The 13,875-nt window shown below is 39.6% G+C and overlaps 2 protein-coding genes across 9 annotated transcripts in view; one reads left to right on the top strand and one right to left on the bottom strand.

Moving 5' to 3' along the window:
- The window catches only part of LOC115734008 (DNA-damage-repair/toleration protein DRT111, chloroplastic), a 63,756-nt gene extending 58,916 nt beyond the window's left edge, over positions 1-4,840 (bottom strand). For 6 of the 8 annotated variants that reach the window (XM_048285129.1, XM_048285125.1, XM_048285124.1 and 3 more), the window contains exon 1: positions 3,792-4,840. In XM_048285129.1, the coding sequence (XP_048141086.1) occupies positions 3,792-4,622 (831 nt within the window). In that variant the 5' untranslated portion in view covers positions 4,623-4,840. The remainder of the gene's footprint in view (positions 1-3,791) is intronic. The other 2 variants (XM_048285122.1, XM_048285123.1) reach the window with 1 other exon arrangement.
- Positions 4,841-11,907: 7,067 nt separating this feature from the next.
- The window catches only part of LOC115726615 (histone H3-like centromeric protein HTR12), a 28,817-nt gene continuing 26,849 nt past the window's right edge, over positions 11,908-13,875 (top strand). Inside the window, exon 1 of the mRNA XM_048285142.1 lies at positions 11,908-11,925. The gene's annotated coding sequence lies outside the window, so the exon portion shown is untranslated. The remainder of the gene's footprint in view (positions 11,926-13,875) is intronic.

Raw genomic sequence — 13,875 nt, 5'->3', positions numbered from 1 at the left:
ATTTTTTTGTGTTCTTCCAGAATAATCAGGTTATTCATTTAACTTGTTCGAACACAAATATAACCGATCGAAAGATATCCAATATGTCCCAATTGAATAGTCTTTTCCCAAATCAAACCTTCTATCAAAAATAGGAAAATTTCAAATAAAGGACTGAAGTGAAGTCGTTTTTTCAAAAAAAGGCCCATAGTCTACCTCGTCTCAAATAAGGGTCCGAAGTAGCCACCTTACTCTCAAAGAAGGGCCTAAGTTCATCGGTTGACCAAATCTTATATGCGGGTAGAGGTATTTTTGCCCAATGACCTCTTTTTAATTATCTTTTCGTTTTTCTTTATCTTTTCTCTTTTTATCTATTTGTTTTCCTTTCTTTCTTTCTTCATTTTCTTTCATCTTCCTCACGCCTCCTTGGCTCTGCATCACCTCCATCTTAATTTGCAACCGCTAAAAGATTGATACATAAAACAGAGAATATATGCCAAGTAAATATGGTGATTGTTGAAATTTAGAGGTGCTTTTTCTTACTCTCTCTCTCCTTTTACTTGTCCCTCTCAATATCACGTAATCCCAATTCCAAAGGAATCCTATTCAATTCTGGGCATTTGGATATCACTATAACTTTCATGGAATAGCAAGCAATTGGGACTTCACATATGCTCTTCAGCTGGGGTACATTGTGTAGCTGCAAGTGCTTCAGCTTTGGGAGAGAAGTTGAAGACCGGAAGGATGAAGGGGTGTTATTTACAGAGTCATTATGCTTCTTTCTTGGCCTTGTCCCGCTCTGCTTATCATCTCCACGGTTCATTCCAGCACCTGACTTCTATCCTTCCAAGATTTGGAAATCGATCAGACACTCATGCGGAGTTGACAACTTAGGAGTTGAAGCTCCGATGACTCACCCCGGGCGCGAGTCGCTACTATACAGGCCTACCCAGCAGACATGGAGTCTACACTATCCACCGCCAGCCCCCTAATTGTCATTATATCTTTTCCTCCCCTGATGATGGCGAATACCCTTTAATTGCTTTACATATAAGGGATCTCGAGGTCCAAATGGGCCATAGATGTGGCAGTTTTAGGACTTACTAAGGTCCGGAACAGCTATATCATGTTATCGCAACCATATACATCAAGAGATTCAAGAGAAATCTCTTGAAGAGATCGAAGAGATTAATCCAGCCACAAAAACCTATATTAAATCCAGCTTCTCATTGTTGAAACTGACGAGAACTTGCTCGGGGACGAATCTGAGTTCGAGCATTGAGGATGACGAGCTAATGGCTTACAACTCCTAGCTTCATCTTCGGCCATCACCAGTGCTCAACCACGAAGAAGAGATATGGGTCTCAAATCGAGGATGAGCATCAAATCTCGGCTCCTTCGTGTTCAATTTAGGGCTCAGATTGACCTCCATCTGATGGCGAAGGCGCTCTGATTTGCTGCCAAGGGTAGTGGCGGAGCAAGTCGAGGGCATTGATGGTGAGGTTAGTGGGCAGAGATTAAAGGTCCTTGGAAGAGGAGATTTGAGGAGTAAAATGGAGGCGCGAGGAAGATGATTGAAAAAAAAAAAGGAGAGAGAGAGAAAGACAGAAAAAGAAAAAAATAACAAAAAGAGAAAAAAGAAAGAAATTTTTTTTGGAAACCCTTAGACGAAAGTACCACTAGCTAAAAATAAGATTTGACTTTTAGTGAGATCGGGCCTTTGTTTGAGATTAAGTTTGCCACTTTAGGCCATTATTTGAGAGAAAGTCCACTGTAGACCCTCTTTTGAGAAAATGACCTCACTTCAAACTCTTCTTTGTAATTGTCCCTAAATAATATCAAAATTCCCATATTATTCATACTATCTAGCATGTTTCTTATTTAGAAAACAACTCATGTAAATGGTGGTAAATGTATAAGAAAGTAGACGCATGAACAATCACAAGAGACAACTCATTTTTTCCACAACATTGTAGTATTTCACATTAAAAGAAAAGGAAGAAACAGCTCAGAATCCAACAAAAGAAAAATGGTCAAAAAGTACAATGAACTATCAGGGGGAGCCACTAGAAAATCAAGTGAAATAAGGTGATAGAAACCTTTATGTATAAGAAATTTATTGCTAAAGGCACAGCAAGAGTACCAACACAAAACCAATCGTTACAGGAACAAATAGTCCACCTTCTCTACTAAGAACCAAGTATGTATCTTGCCCTAAGCACAAAACATCTGGCCCTAAACACTGTAGCACGACCTCCCACGATAAAACAAATACAAGACATACCAAAGATGACAAGTCACACCAAAACACAACAAGATAACGAAGTGTTAAAACCAAATCAAGCCTGTGAAGCACCTTCCACAAGGATTATTAATTCTGAAACTTCTGAGAGGCTCTAAACATGCTGACAAATCTAATCTTGACAAAGCTTCACCAACTTCAAAATCAGCTCACTTGATGAAAGCCTAAGCTTTCCATCATCTTGAAATGACATCCATTGAATAATATAAAAGACTCAATCTTCTCTATTTTTCTGCCTCTTCCTTCTAAAGAATTGGCTAAGGACTCTTGCTTACAGGAAAATGCTAGAAATATGTAACTATTTGCCCGCAACACAACCTACTCCAATTTATCAGAACGAGAAAAAAGACCGTGATCTTTTGCATTTGCCATGAGTAAACCCCAAGGCTGCCTTTAATCGGATTGGATATAAAATTCTCCTATATCCTTCTTTTTGTTTAGGAAATAAACGAAGGAATGCCAAATATGGGCGTATACTATCAGATTGAATGTTCAAGGGCATTGGGAATATAGTCAACATAATATACTCAGGACTCAAACAACACAATCGCAAGAATTGGAAATCAAGCAATCTCAACAGGTAACCACTTTCAATATCTTGAATCCATTTGGCAAACAGATGGCGGAATTGATGCATATCTCACTTATCAAGTAGAAGTATAACGGATCAAGTCCAGAAGTGCATTTTGAGTCTTGTGTGAATGTCGAATGCCACTAAAGCTCAAGGAAAAATTCTATTAGGGGCAACAAAGCTAGCAACGCTTTATGGGACAAAATTTTGGGCAATCAAACACCAGCACGTGCACAAATAACAAAATGTTTGGTTTGCCTCAGGTTATGCATTCCCTTTTCTAGCACTTTAGTATTCAGCCCGTTAAGCAAATCAAAGGCGCAGCAAGTTCATATCATAATTGCAGTATCTAGGCATAAAAAAGGTGGAAATTAAAAAGGAGCTCAGACTCTTGTTTTTTAGGCAGAGTTTGTGGTACCCATTTATTTTATTGTTTTATTAAAAACACTGTTTATTCCCATACTTCCGATGCACGTACTTCAGTTTCGAATTAGCACAATTTTTTACACTCAAACAAATCCCAGATAACTGAAATCCACAGCACAATGTCCGTTGATACTAAACTACGTCTTGGTCAACTTAACTTAGAAAAAAGCGTGAATTTGTAGTGTGTGCCATTATAATTTCACCGTGACTCGATTGGGCGCTGAAACTTTGTTATGAACTGTACAAGAGACTCTTAATAAGCTTAAACTGCAGACAGACTAGTAACAAGTTTGTTCATTTGAACAATGCAAAAGTAGATGCAGAGTTAAGTTCACATCACTGATCAGGGCAAGCGGATATCAGAAAGAGCGAGGACAACTACAGAAATCTACAAGCATAACCGCAAAGGGAAGAACAGCAGCTGTGGGAAATAATTCTAAACCATCATCTTTCTGAAGAAGCAATAAAAGTGACATACAGATACTGATGAAATAAGCAGATTGAAGCACTAACCATGTTTCTGAGCAACATAACCCGAGTCGGCTGGCCATTGAAATTGACACTCTTCACCTTCTTCTCCGGCTTCGTTTCACTTGCATTTACGATGACTCCGGCTCTCCTATCCGTCTTCTTCGCCATCAGCGGAGTTGTGATCCCCTGCTCCAGCTTTCCAAGCCCCTGCCCCTCCTTCCAACCCATCTTCGCCATCATCCTCTGTGCAGCCGTCATCTGACCGCCTGCACCGACGCCCAAGCCTGGCGTCTCTGACTTCCCAATGGTGAACCCGTCCCCATTCCCAGGCGGAGACGGTGACCTCGGAGCTGCCCCACTCATCGCAGCGCGCCGTTTCCATGCCTCCTCGCCCGAGATGTTCCTGTCCCTTTCCCTCTCTCTTTCCCTCTCCTCCCTCTCCCTCCTCTCCCTCTCCTCCTCCTCCTGCCTCCTCCTCTCCAACTCCCTCCTCCGCTCCGCCTCCATCGCCTTCTTCTTCCTCTCCCTCCGGTACTCCTCGTAATCATTCGGCCTCGCGGGGTCGTACTCCTCCACGATGGTCGACGTGACCCCCACCAGCGCGGGCTGGGCCGCCACGTCATCCGGCTGCAGGGCGGGAAGCGGCGCGACCACCTGCGCCACCGTCGGCTTCGGCGGCAGAGCGGAGCCAGGGGCTTTCGGCTTGTTCTGGGACCGGAGGATCGTCTGGGGCGTGATGGAGGGCTTCCGGAGCGCCGGCGGAGCGAACTTCGCGCTGCTCGACCAGACGGTGGAGGTAGGGTTGGCGCCGCTAGGGTTCTCTTCGTCGGCGGACGAAGGCGGAGGGAGGTCTCCGTACAGTCCACCCAACATATCTCTCTCGCTCTCTGTAGGGCCCCAAGCAAAGCAATGTGGGAGAGTGAAACCAGCGAGAAATGGATGTCAAGAAGAGGCGTGTCGCAGCAAAGAGGACGCCATGGACGGCGAAGATCGAGAGAGATTTGTGAGAACAGAATGACGAAAGGAATGATTTAGCGAGAGGAAGAAGAATAATGGGCTTATCGTGACTCTTCCGCGTCGTTGAGATTGACAGATCTGTCGATCCTGCCTTTTTGCAATTATCACTTGGGCTTCATAATTCAGCCTTAATTTCTCGAAATTCACCCAGAACTATAGTACACCGTGGCGCCTACTTGTCGTCCACGTCAGCTCTTCGTCTCTCCCCTTTAGAAAATATTGAGGACGTATGCACCGGAAATCTTAAAATTTATCATCAAAGGGTAATTGAATTCAAAAATTTACAAAAATTATAATCAAGTCTTAAAATTTGTGAAATTAGAGCAATTAAATTCTTCTGTTAACTCCGTCCAACTTGACTAAAGAAAAATGTTGATGTGACTTTTTTTAATATTTTCTTTCTCCTACGTGGCAATAATGTAACTACAACGATAAGTAGACAGAACTTAGAATTAGGCGGCAAGGGGCAGCCCTCACCACTGCCGCCCACAACCGCCGGGTCGGCGACCCTCGCCGAAGCCCTCATCGCCGCTACCATGCTCCTTCTTCTTTTCTAGATTATTTTTAATCAAATTTAAATAGAATATATATAATTAAAAATTAGATTTGCACTAAAACAACATTATTTTAGCCATGTCATCACCACGTATAAGAGACAAAATATTAAAAAAATTACAATGGTATTTTCCATTAGCAGAGTTGGACGAAATTAACGGAAGGATTCAATTCCACCGATTTAATAAGTTTTATGACTTAATTGCACTTTTTGTAAGTTTTATGACTCAATTATACATTCGTGATAAGTTTTAATACTTCTAGTGGACATATCCCAAAAATATTGTGTATCCAAGAGTGCCAACTCATTTTTACTCGAATCCATTTGTTGTATCGACACATGTTTAATGGGCCCATATTTAAGATTTTTGAATCTCTTCCTTGCTCACTCTCTCTTTCGTAAGCACCCCTCCACATTCTCTCTCTTCATCTTTAGATATTATCTTTTGACTAGATACTTTTCTCGAATTCTTGGCAATGCAGGTGAGTAAAGAAAAAGAAAAAAAAACCCTTAAAACCCGACCCGCCCAAACCGTCAAACTATTTGAAATCATTTACTCATAAACTGATCGACCCAATTTCAGGTCGGATCGGATGGATTAGGTAGGACCGACTAAGGTATTTTTGACACCCCTAACAACTATTAAGTTGGATTTTCTGAAGTCATCTTAGAATGTCTTCATCAGTTGAGTCCTTATAAAAGTTCAATGTTATTCAAACATGAATTGTTAAGTATTCATTGGTATTTTTATACTTAAATGAAAAAATCGAGGATAGAATCTTTAGGGTTTTACTAAATACATTTTTGTTCTTTTTTCACTCCGTGAATAGAAATTTTGCGTAGTTATTAAACACGTTCTTCAACTCGAAAATTTGTCTAGAGAATAAAAATAGAGAAAACACAAAAATTATTTTTTAGGAATAGAAATACTACCAAACGCGTGCTAAACGGACGAGAAAAGGTTTTAGAAGTTAATGGTGCATATGGTAACGCTCCCGAAACGCATATGGTAAAAAAGTGTTCCCAGAGTGTTCCGAGAACACTTTTCAGAAACAGGAACACTTTTGGAGTAAACAGAAACAAAAAATACTTGTTTCTTTGTTCCCGGAACATTTTTTATCAAAGCTTTTTAACACATTTTATAACGCAAGAGGAACACTTTTTGCAACCCTCTGTTCTCGGACTATTCCTTCACACTCTCAAAGACGACGACTTTTTATGAAAGCTTTTGAACACATTTTTTTTTTTTGTAGTTATCAAACGCGTTTCTGTTCTCAAAAATCGTAGCCGAGAACAGAAAAAGAAAAAAGTATTTCCGTTCCAAAAGTTGTTCCGGAAACAGAAACGTTACCATACGCACCCTAAAAGTCGAGCACTTTGCAAAGGCACAGCCAAAGGAATCATAGACGTGCTCTCTCTTAAGCATTTGCTCAACTAGTCCTAGCCTAAGATTGACTTTTTTGTTTTGATTTAAGTAACCACGTTATGGTTTTACATGCATTGAATCTTTAGTTAGAGCAATTTATGAGCTAATCACTATAACCGTGTCGATTATATAGTAAAAAATTAAGACAAATTCAAAGCATTCAAATCATAAAAAAGCTTTTCGATATATATATATATATATATATATATATATCTATGAAAGTTAGATGTGTCCTTCATCTATCTCTCATTTTCTTTTACTTCTTTTTTCTTTTCTTTTATTACATCCAATTTTTTATTCCCTTCCATCATTTCTTTTAAGTCCCATAGTTTGACCCCATAGAATCTGAACCTCATTATGGGTAGTTTGACTAAACGACAAATTATACAAATAATGATCACTGAAAACTTCAATGTGCAATGCCGTTATTGGACTTTTAATTTGTTCAATTCTATCACTGAACTACTCATAAAATACTTAATACAGTTCCTAAACTATATGAAAATGTCCAATATTACTATTTCGTTAGTCCAAGTTAACGAAATCTATTAATTTGGCTTCCAATCCGCTAAGTTTGAATGGTGGACAAAAGAAAAATTTACGCGTGATTTACCCACATAATATACTCAAATGAAACATTTACTAATAGTTTAAGACTATTTTAAATAAATTAAAAGTCTATGAATTACATTGCATTAAAATTCATGGACCACTTTTGTCATTTTCCGGTAATGAAACCCAAGTACAAGTGGCGAAAGAAATTAACTCCGACTTTGAAATTGTACCTTTCGGTTATGTTATGATGATTGTAGACTCTGTAATGACTTTCTTTTACGTCAAAATTGTTATTTTCTCGCTAATGCAAATCTTTGCTATAATATGTTCTTTGCGGCTGCGTTTGTTCGTCAGGATTTCTCGTCAGGATAGGATTGGATAAGATATGATAAGAAATCTAGGGATTTGCCCATATTCTATCTACTGTTTGGTGAACTACGGATTTAAAGTCGGATATTCTCATATTCTATCATATCCCGCATTTGGTAGAAACCGTATATCAATATAAAGAACATATATGCCCCTATGTGATGCTCATGAAATATTCCGATCTTATTACTATAAAAATAATGTTCTCATACATAAAAAAAAAAAAAACTTGAAAATATACACATTTTATTACATTTTCAAACCTCTTTGCAAAAAAAATAAAATAAAATGAAAATAGAAACGAATGAGACAAGAAAGTTGTCATCATTTTAAAAGTTACTTTTTATATGTTGGATAAAAGAAATCCTATCCGACCTTATCCTACCCCCCCAACTCGGATTTTTTTATCCGGGTTATATCCCCTCTATATCCGACATTATACTATCCGGGACACCTACCAAACACGGGATATGATAAAACATATTCTATCCCGAGTTTTATACTGACGACCAAATGCTTCCTTATCGTATGCTAATCTAGAGCGACTTCAGTTGGGAGACGCATAGTCTTTTTTCTTCCACCCCAAAAGACGAGATCTTGATCCGTCCCAGCTGACCAGCACTACCACCGCCGCCGCCACCACCATCAGCATCACCAGAACTTGCCGCCGCCGCCGCCGCATTCACCCACCATATGCCGAACACGGCCAACACATAACCACACAGAGACAAAACGATATTTGAGGTTAGGCCCTCGAGTTTTAGCGCGCAACCTTGGAGTGTGGGTCCCACAACCTCCATTCTGAGGTTGGCCACCTCAATCGCTATGTTGACCTCCACTGGATGGCGGAGAGAGAGAGAGAGAGAGAGAGAGAGAGATGGTGATTATCTGTACTTCCAGAGGCCGAGTCACTCTAGTGTACGCTCCTAACTTTTGGTTCTTCAGAGCAAGATTTTCCATTTAAAGAGCTCTCCGTATTCAATAGCAATGTATCATTGTATTCTGCATTCATTCGTCATATTGTCAACTTGCTCAACCAATTTTCTCTCGCGATCATTCATTTGAGCACATCAACAGCTCATGCGCTGAGTTCCTGGTCGATCCATTGAAAAGTGGGGCACCATCCAGAACCGTGAGCAATCATGTCCATGAATTGGCAAACCTTGTCGATTCAAGCATCTGGAACTGACCGCCCGAGTGACCGTGAGGGGTCATCGAGCTCTCGCCGGCCTTCGGCTGACGGTCGTCGCGGATCCAAGCGTTCATCCACACACAAAGATTTTCTTTGGCTGTCACACGTGGAGAGAATAAAAAGAGCAATAGCTGAGAGTTACAAAGTAGACGTGCTCGTGAAGGGTGAGGGAGGCCTGGATTGTGCACCGCCTCGGGTAGGACGCTGGGGCCGGGCGTCTCTCACCGGATCCGGGATAGCTGACGGCTGACGGGACATTCGCCGTCTCTCGTGCCAGACAAAGAGCGAGAAGATCTGGGTGAGAGCAAATCCCCTTTCTCCTCCTACTTCCTCTTCTCCAAGAACATTATGGCTGCGTGCTGAATGATAAGGCTTCCGTCGCGAAGATGCATGAATGATTCCCGCCATTACACTCAAACAGTCAACCCTGACGCAAACATGAAGAAGACGAAGAAGAAAGCTCAAGACTTTTAGGTAAAAATTTCACGACTGCCTCGAATGGCTTGTAGCTTTTAAACTTTTGAAGGATTACATTGTTAAGACAAAATTACCCAAACAAATACCCTCCCTTTCTCGAAAAAATTTTCAACAAATTTGAAATAACACATAATAGGATTAATATTTCCTTATGGAAAATAATAAAATACGATACGATTATTATTGTCATGATTATTGCACACGCGAATATTCCTTGGTATATTTCATCGGAACGAAATTTACAACGGCTTCTCCTCACTTTTTAAATGAAAAATAATAACATCGCTATGTGCATTTTGTTAACGAAAACGATGTGTCCAAAAGTTCTAATAACACGAACATAAAAGCCAATAAAAGCTCTTGAAATAACAAAGTTATGAGTCTCTCTTATTCGTTATTGTGATTATAGTGGTCCTAGCACAACACAACAATTCCATAACACGATCACAGACCTACAGGTACGCCAAATTTAAAAAAGAAACAGGTGTTAAGGATTACAGATCAGTCAAATTTCAAAATCCCCACGTTCAGACTGAAAAACAACTTTTCTTTTCTTTTCTTTTCTTCTCCAATGAGTTTTCTCCTTCTAAATTTTTTATAATGATTCATTTTGATTTTTTTTTAAATGGCATCAGTGATTTACGTACTTTTGCCTGAAATTCAAAATTGTCGTCTACTATTTTTTGGGTTGCAAACCGTTCATCTAATTTGTTGATGTGTGTTGAAAATATGTTTTGAATTTGAACCCGAAGCGAAAATCTAAATTTTGAAAATAAGTATATCTTGATCGTGAAATTAAAGATAAGAGAAATGAGCATGTAATCTTTTTTTGGCTTTTGAAGTTGACCTAGAAAATCTAATATGGAAGTGGATTGGCCGAATTTGAATTCTACACTGGATAAAATGTGTTTTGAATCTCATGGAAATCTATCTTTAGTGGAATCCGTGTGATATTTCATATTTTGAATAAGTTCCCTAACCATAATTGGAGATGGTTTTCCTATTTTGGAGCAAACCATTGCCTATAAATTAGAAGTGGATCCTATTGTGAATCACATCTTGAAGCTATAGAGGGGTGGAGCTACTTAAGTCTCGTGAGTTTGAGATTTGTTTATAATTCCTATTTGAGATTGAGAAATTATTTCGTGAGATACTTACTGAAAGTGTTTGAGTGAGGTTTGTGACCCCCTTTATATCGTTTGATATATAGTGGAATTTGTTACTACTCTCCCCGTGAACATAGGTCTTTACAACCGAATTCGTTGCTACTTTCCCCGTGAACTGTAGGTCTCTACGACCGAACCACGTAAATCTGGTGTTCAATTTATTTTCTTATTTTGTCTATTTTATTATTCAATCACTTGTTCCACGCAACAATGTGGACCATTGAAATACACGTATCATCATATAATGTGCTCAATTTTTATGGAGAAAATTATCGGGAAAGTCCTACATATATTGCAACTATACCAGTTCAGTTCTAAATCTTTTTTTGTGCCAATTCAGTCTTAAACCTTCCCATTTGTGCAGATTTAGTTATTCCGGCCAACTTTAACCGGTCGACGCCGATGTGGATGCTGATCGGCATTGATGTGGACACCAGTCGCAACCGGCCAAAGGAAGGAGAAAAAATAAAAAGAAAAGGGAAAAAAAATAACATGTCCAAGTCGGCGCCGGCCAAAGTTGACTGGAGGAACTAAATTGGCACAAAAAAAGGTCTAAAAATGAATTGACACAATTTTAATAGGCTTATGACTTTTTTGATAATTTTTACATTTTTATGTGGCGTCATATGGATGCCAAATCATTCACACAAAAATTTAAAAATAAATAAGACACTAACCATGACTCACCCACATCCAAACCCTTCCCCACCACGGCCATTACCCCTACGGCTTAGGCCACCTCGCGCCTTGCGGATGTTGCTTGTCGCCGTCCGACTCGGATCTAGTGGTCACGGATGCTACCAGCTCGAGTAGATCGCGGCCATGGAGGCTGCCGGCCCGAACGACCAGCCCATTAAACGTCGCAATCTCAAGCTACCAACGGCCAAGGACACCGCAAGCTCGGGCTCGAGCGGCAAGCGACCAAAGATGCCGTGAGCTTGAGCAAATCATAGCCATAGACAAGCTCGAGCTCAAGCGGCCATGGGTGTTGCGAGCTCGAGCTCGAGCGACCAACGTGGCGAGAAGGGAGAGAGCTAACAAGAGAAGAGCGGGAGAGAGGTAGGCATGGCCACGGGCCGTGAAGCACCGGTTCCGATTCATGAACCGGTGGTTCCGGTTCGTGGCCACTATGGAACCGGAACCGGCTCTTGAAGGGGTGGTTCCGGTTTTGGGGTGGGGCCCGGAAGGGAGGGAAAGAGCAACGGCTCTTTCCCTAATTTTTTTTTTTGCCGGTTCCTAATTTTTTAAAACCGGAACCGGCCCATGAGGGGTGGGGCCGGTTCCGGTCAACGGGCCGGTTCCGGTTCTTCCACAGGTCGGTTCTGCGCCCAAATCGGCCCGTGGCCATGTTTAGAGAGAGAGAGAGAGAGAGAGAGAGAGAGAGAGAGAGAGAGAGAGAGAGAGAGAGAGAGAGAGGGGTCTGATCATTTCTTTTTCTGAAGAGTCCACATCAATAAATTTTTAATAGTGACAAATTCATGTCAGCAAATTCCATCACCAGTTCAACTCAGGGACAGCTAGCTACACATTTTAGTAAGAAAAAAGGCATTTCTGGAAAAGGTAGATGATCACTGGTGCCATTTCACCTTTTTTGTTAGAAAGCTTTCAACAGCCAATGGGGATGCCACGTGTAATTTCAGAGTGTCGTGTAATAAGGATTTAATGACCATATCAGCATTTCCATCTTCTGTTTTTCGGTAAAATGATCATTTCAAACTGAAAAGGTATGTAGTTGTTTACACACAAAAAAAATTGACCCGTTTTGGTTATTATTTACATGTGATAGATTTAGTCGATGATAGGATAATTTGATCGTTTATAAACAGAATTATCGACAACGTGATGAATCGACAGCTTGAAGAAATCGATAAAAAGTGAAGCCGATGATCTTTTATGCAACCGCCGAAAAAGAAACAGTCAAGATAGTGGAGTGGAAGAAATCATTCATAAGTGTTTGTAGTATATGTTAGTAACTTCCCTTTGTAACCCTTGTTTGTAGCCTCCGTTTGTAACTTCCCTTTGTAGCCTCCGTTGATAACCTTCTATCGCAGGCTTTAAATAGTCACATCGTGTTCTTCGGAGGACCCCTACACAAATCAAATAAATTTATTTTATTTTTACTTTCTTGTATCGCACTTTATCTTTCATAGCCTTTGTAGCCTCCGTCGATAACTTTCATATGCGAGTTATTGATTACATTTCGACGTGTCTATGTATCCCGAGTATCGTATCGTCGCTTAAATTTTAGCATGGTAGTTTCACGTTTTCAATCTATGTCATTTTTAAAACATATTCGTGTCATCGATTAAGTACATTGAAACATCGAGCAATATTTCGGGACCACCGATGATATTGCCTCAATTTTATATGCGATGAATTCAAAATAATCAATTATTGACGATTTGTGCTATTAGCTTCTAGTTTTGTACTTCATTATGGTGGTGTAAAGCGAGTAAACGGAACTAATATTTTAATTGTCAATGAATTTTTAATCATATTCAAAGGTTGACTCCTGATTATGATTCTAAGTTATAGAAATTTAAAGTGCATGCTATTTGGTACTATGGAATTATAGTGCACACTTTGTTATTATTGATTACTTATTTTGAACCATAACAATATATATCCAGCATCAATTAACTATTTGAGATTATATATTAATACGTGCTTTTTTTTTGTTAATAAATACGTCATTTACACAAGTAGTACGACTCTTAGTTTATGAAGAGAAAAATCTTAAATTGGTATACTCGTGCCACCTTTACCCCCAACTAATTTTCATATCATAATTTTTTTTTAAATTGGTATAGCCGTGCCACATTTATCCAAACCTTTTTTCGTATCATAAAAAATCTTGAACGGGGTACACTTGTATTGTTTAATCTAAACTAATTCTCGTGTCACAAAAAATTAGTACGCTTGTAACAGATCTTCCAAATTCTTATGACAAATTGGGGCAAATGGGGCACGAATGCACAGTTTGGGGTTTTTCTCACGTAACATTAGCTTGAGGCAAATGTGACACGCATATTCCGATTTGAGACATTTTATGATATATAAATTAGTTTGAGCTAAATGTGACACATATGTATTGGTTCGATAAATTTTTATGACACGAAAATTAGTTTGGAGTAAATATGGCACGAGTAAACCGCTTTGAGATTTCTAGTAGTATCTACCCCTTTATAAATTATGCTTACCCAACGTGCTAATTGTGTAAATATTCTTTTATCGAGACAGAATATGATTGTCAAAAAATGGCAATTAGTTAGATACAGAAGACATGACGATTATAATAAGGAACAAAGATATTATACCTCATAAATTATGATAGTAGCTTTAGTGAAGGATGTCTTAAGAATATGGAA

The sequence above is a fragment of the Rhodamnia argentea genome, chromosome 9, assembly GCF_020921035.1.
Source record: "Rhodamnia argentea isolate NSW1041297 chromosome 9, ASM2092103v1, whole genome shotgun sequence".
Taxonomy (NCBI): domain Eukaryota; kingdom Viridiplantae; phylum Streptophyta; class Magnoliopsida; order Myrtales; family Myrtaceae; genus Rhodamnia; species Rhodamnia argentea.
Note: the sequence above shows the minus strand (reverse complement) of the source record. Positions and strands in the feature narration are given on the sequence as shown.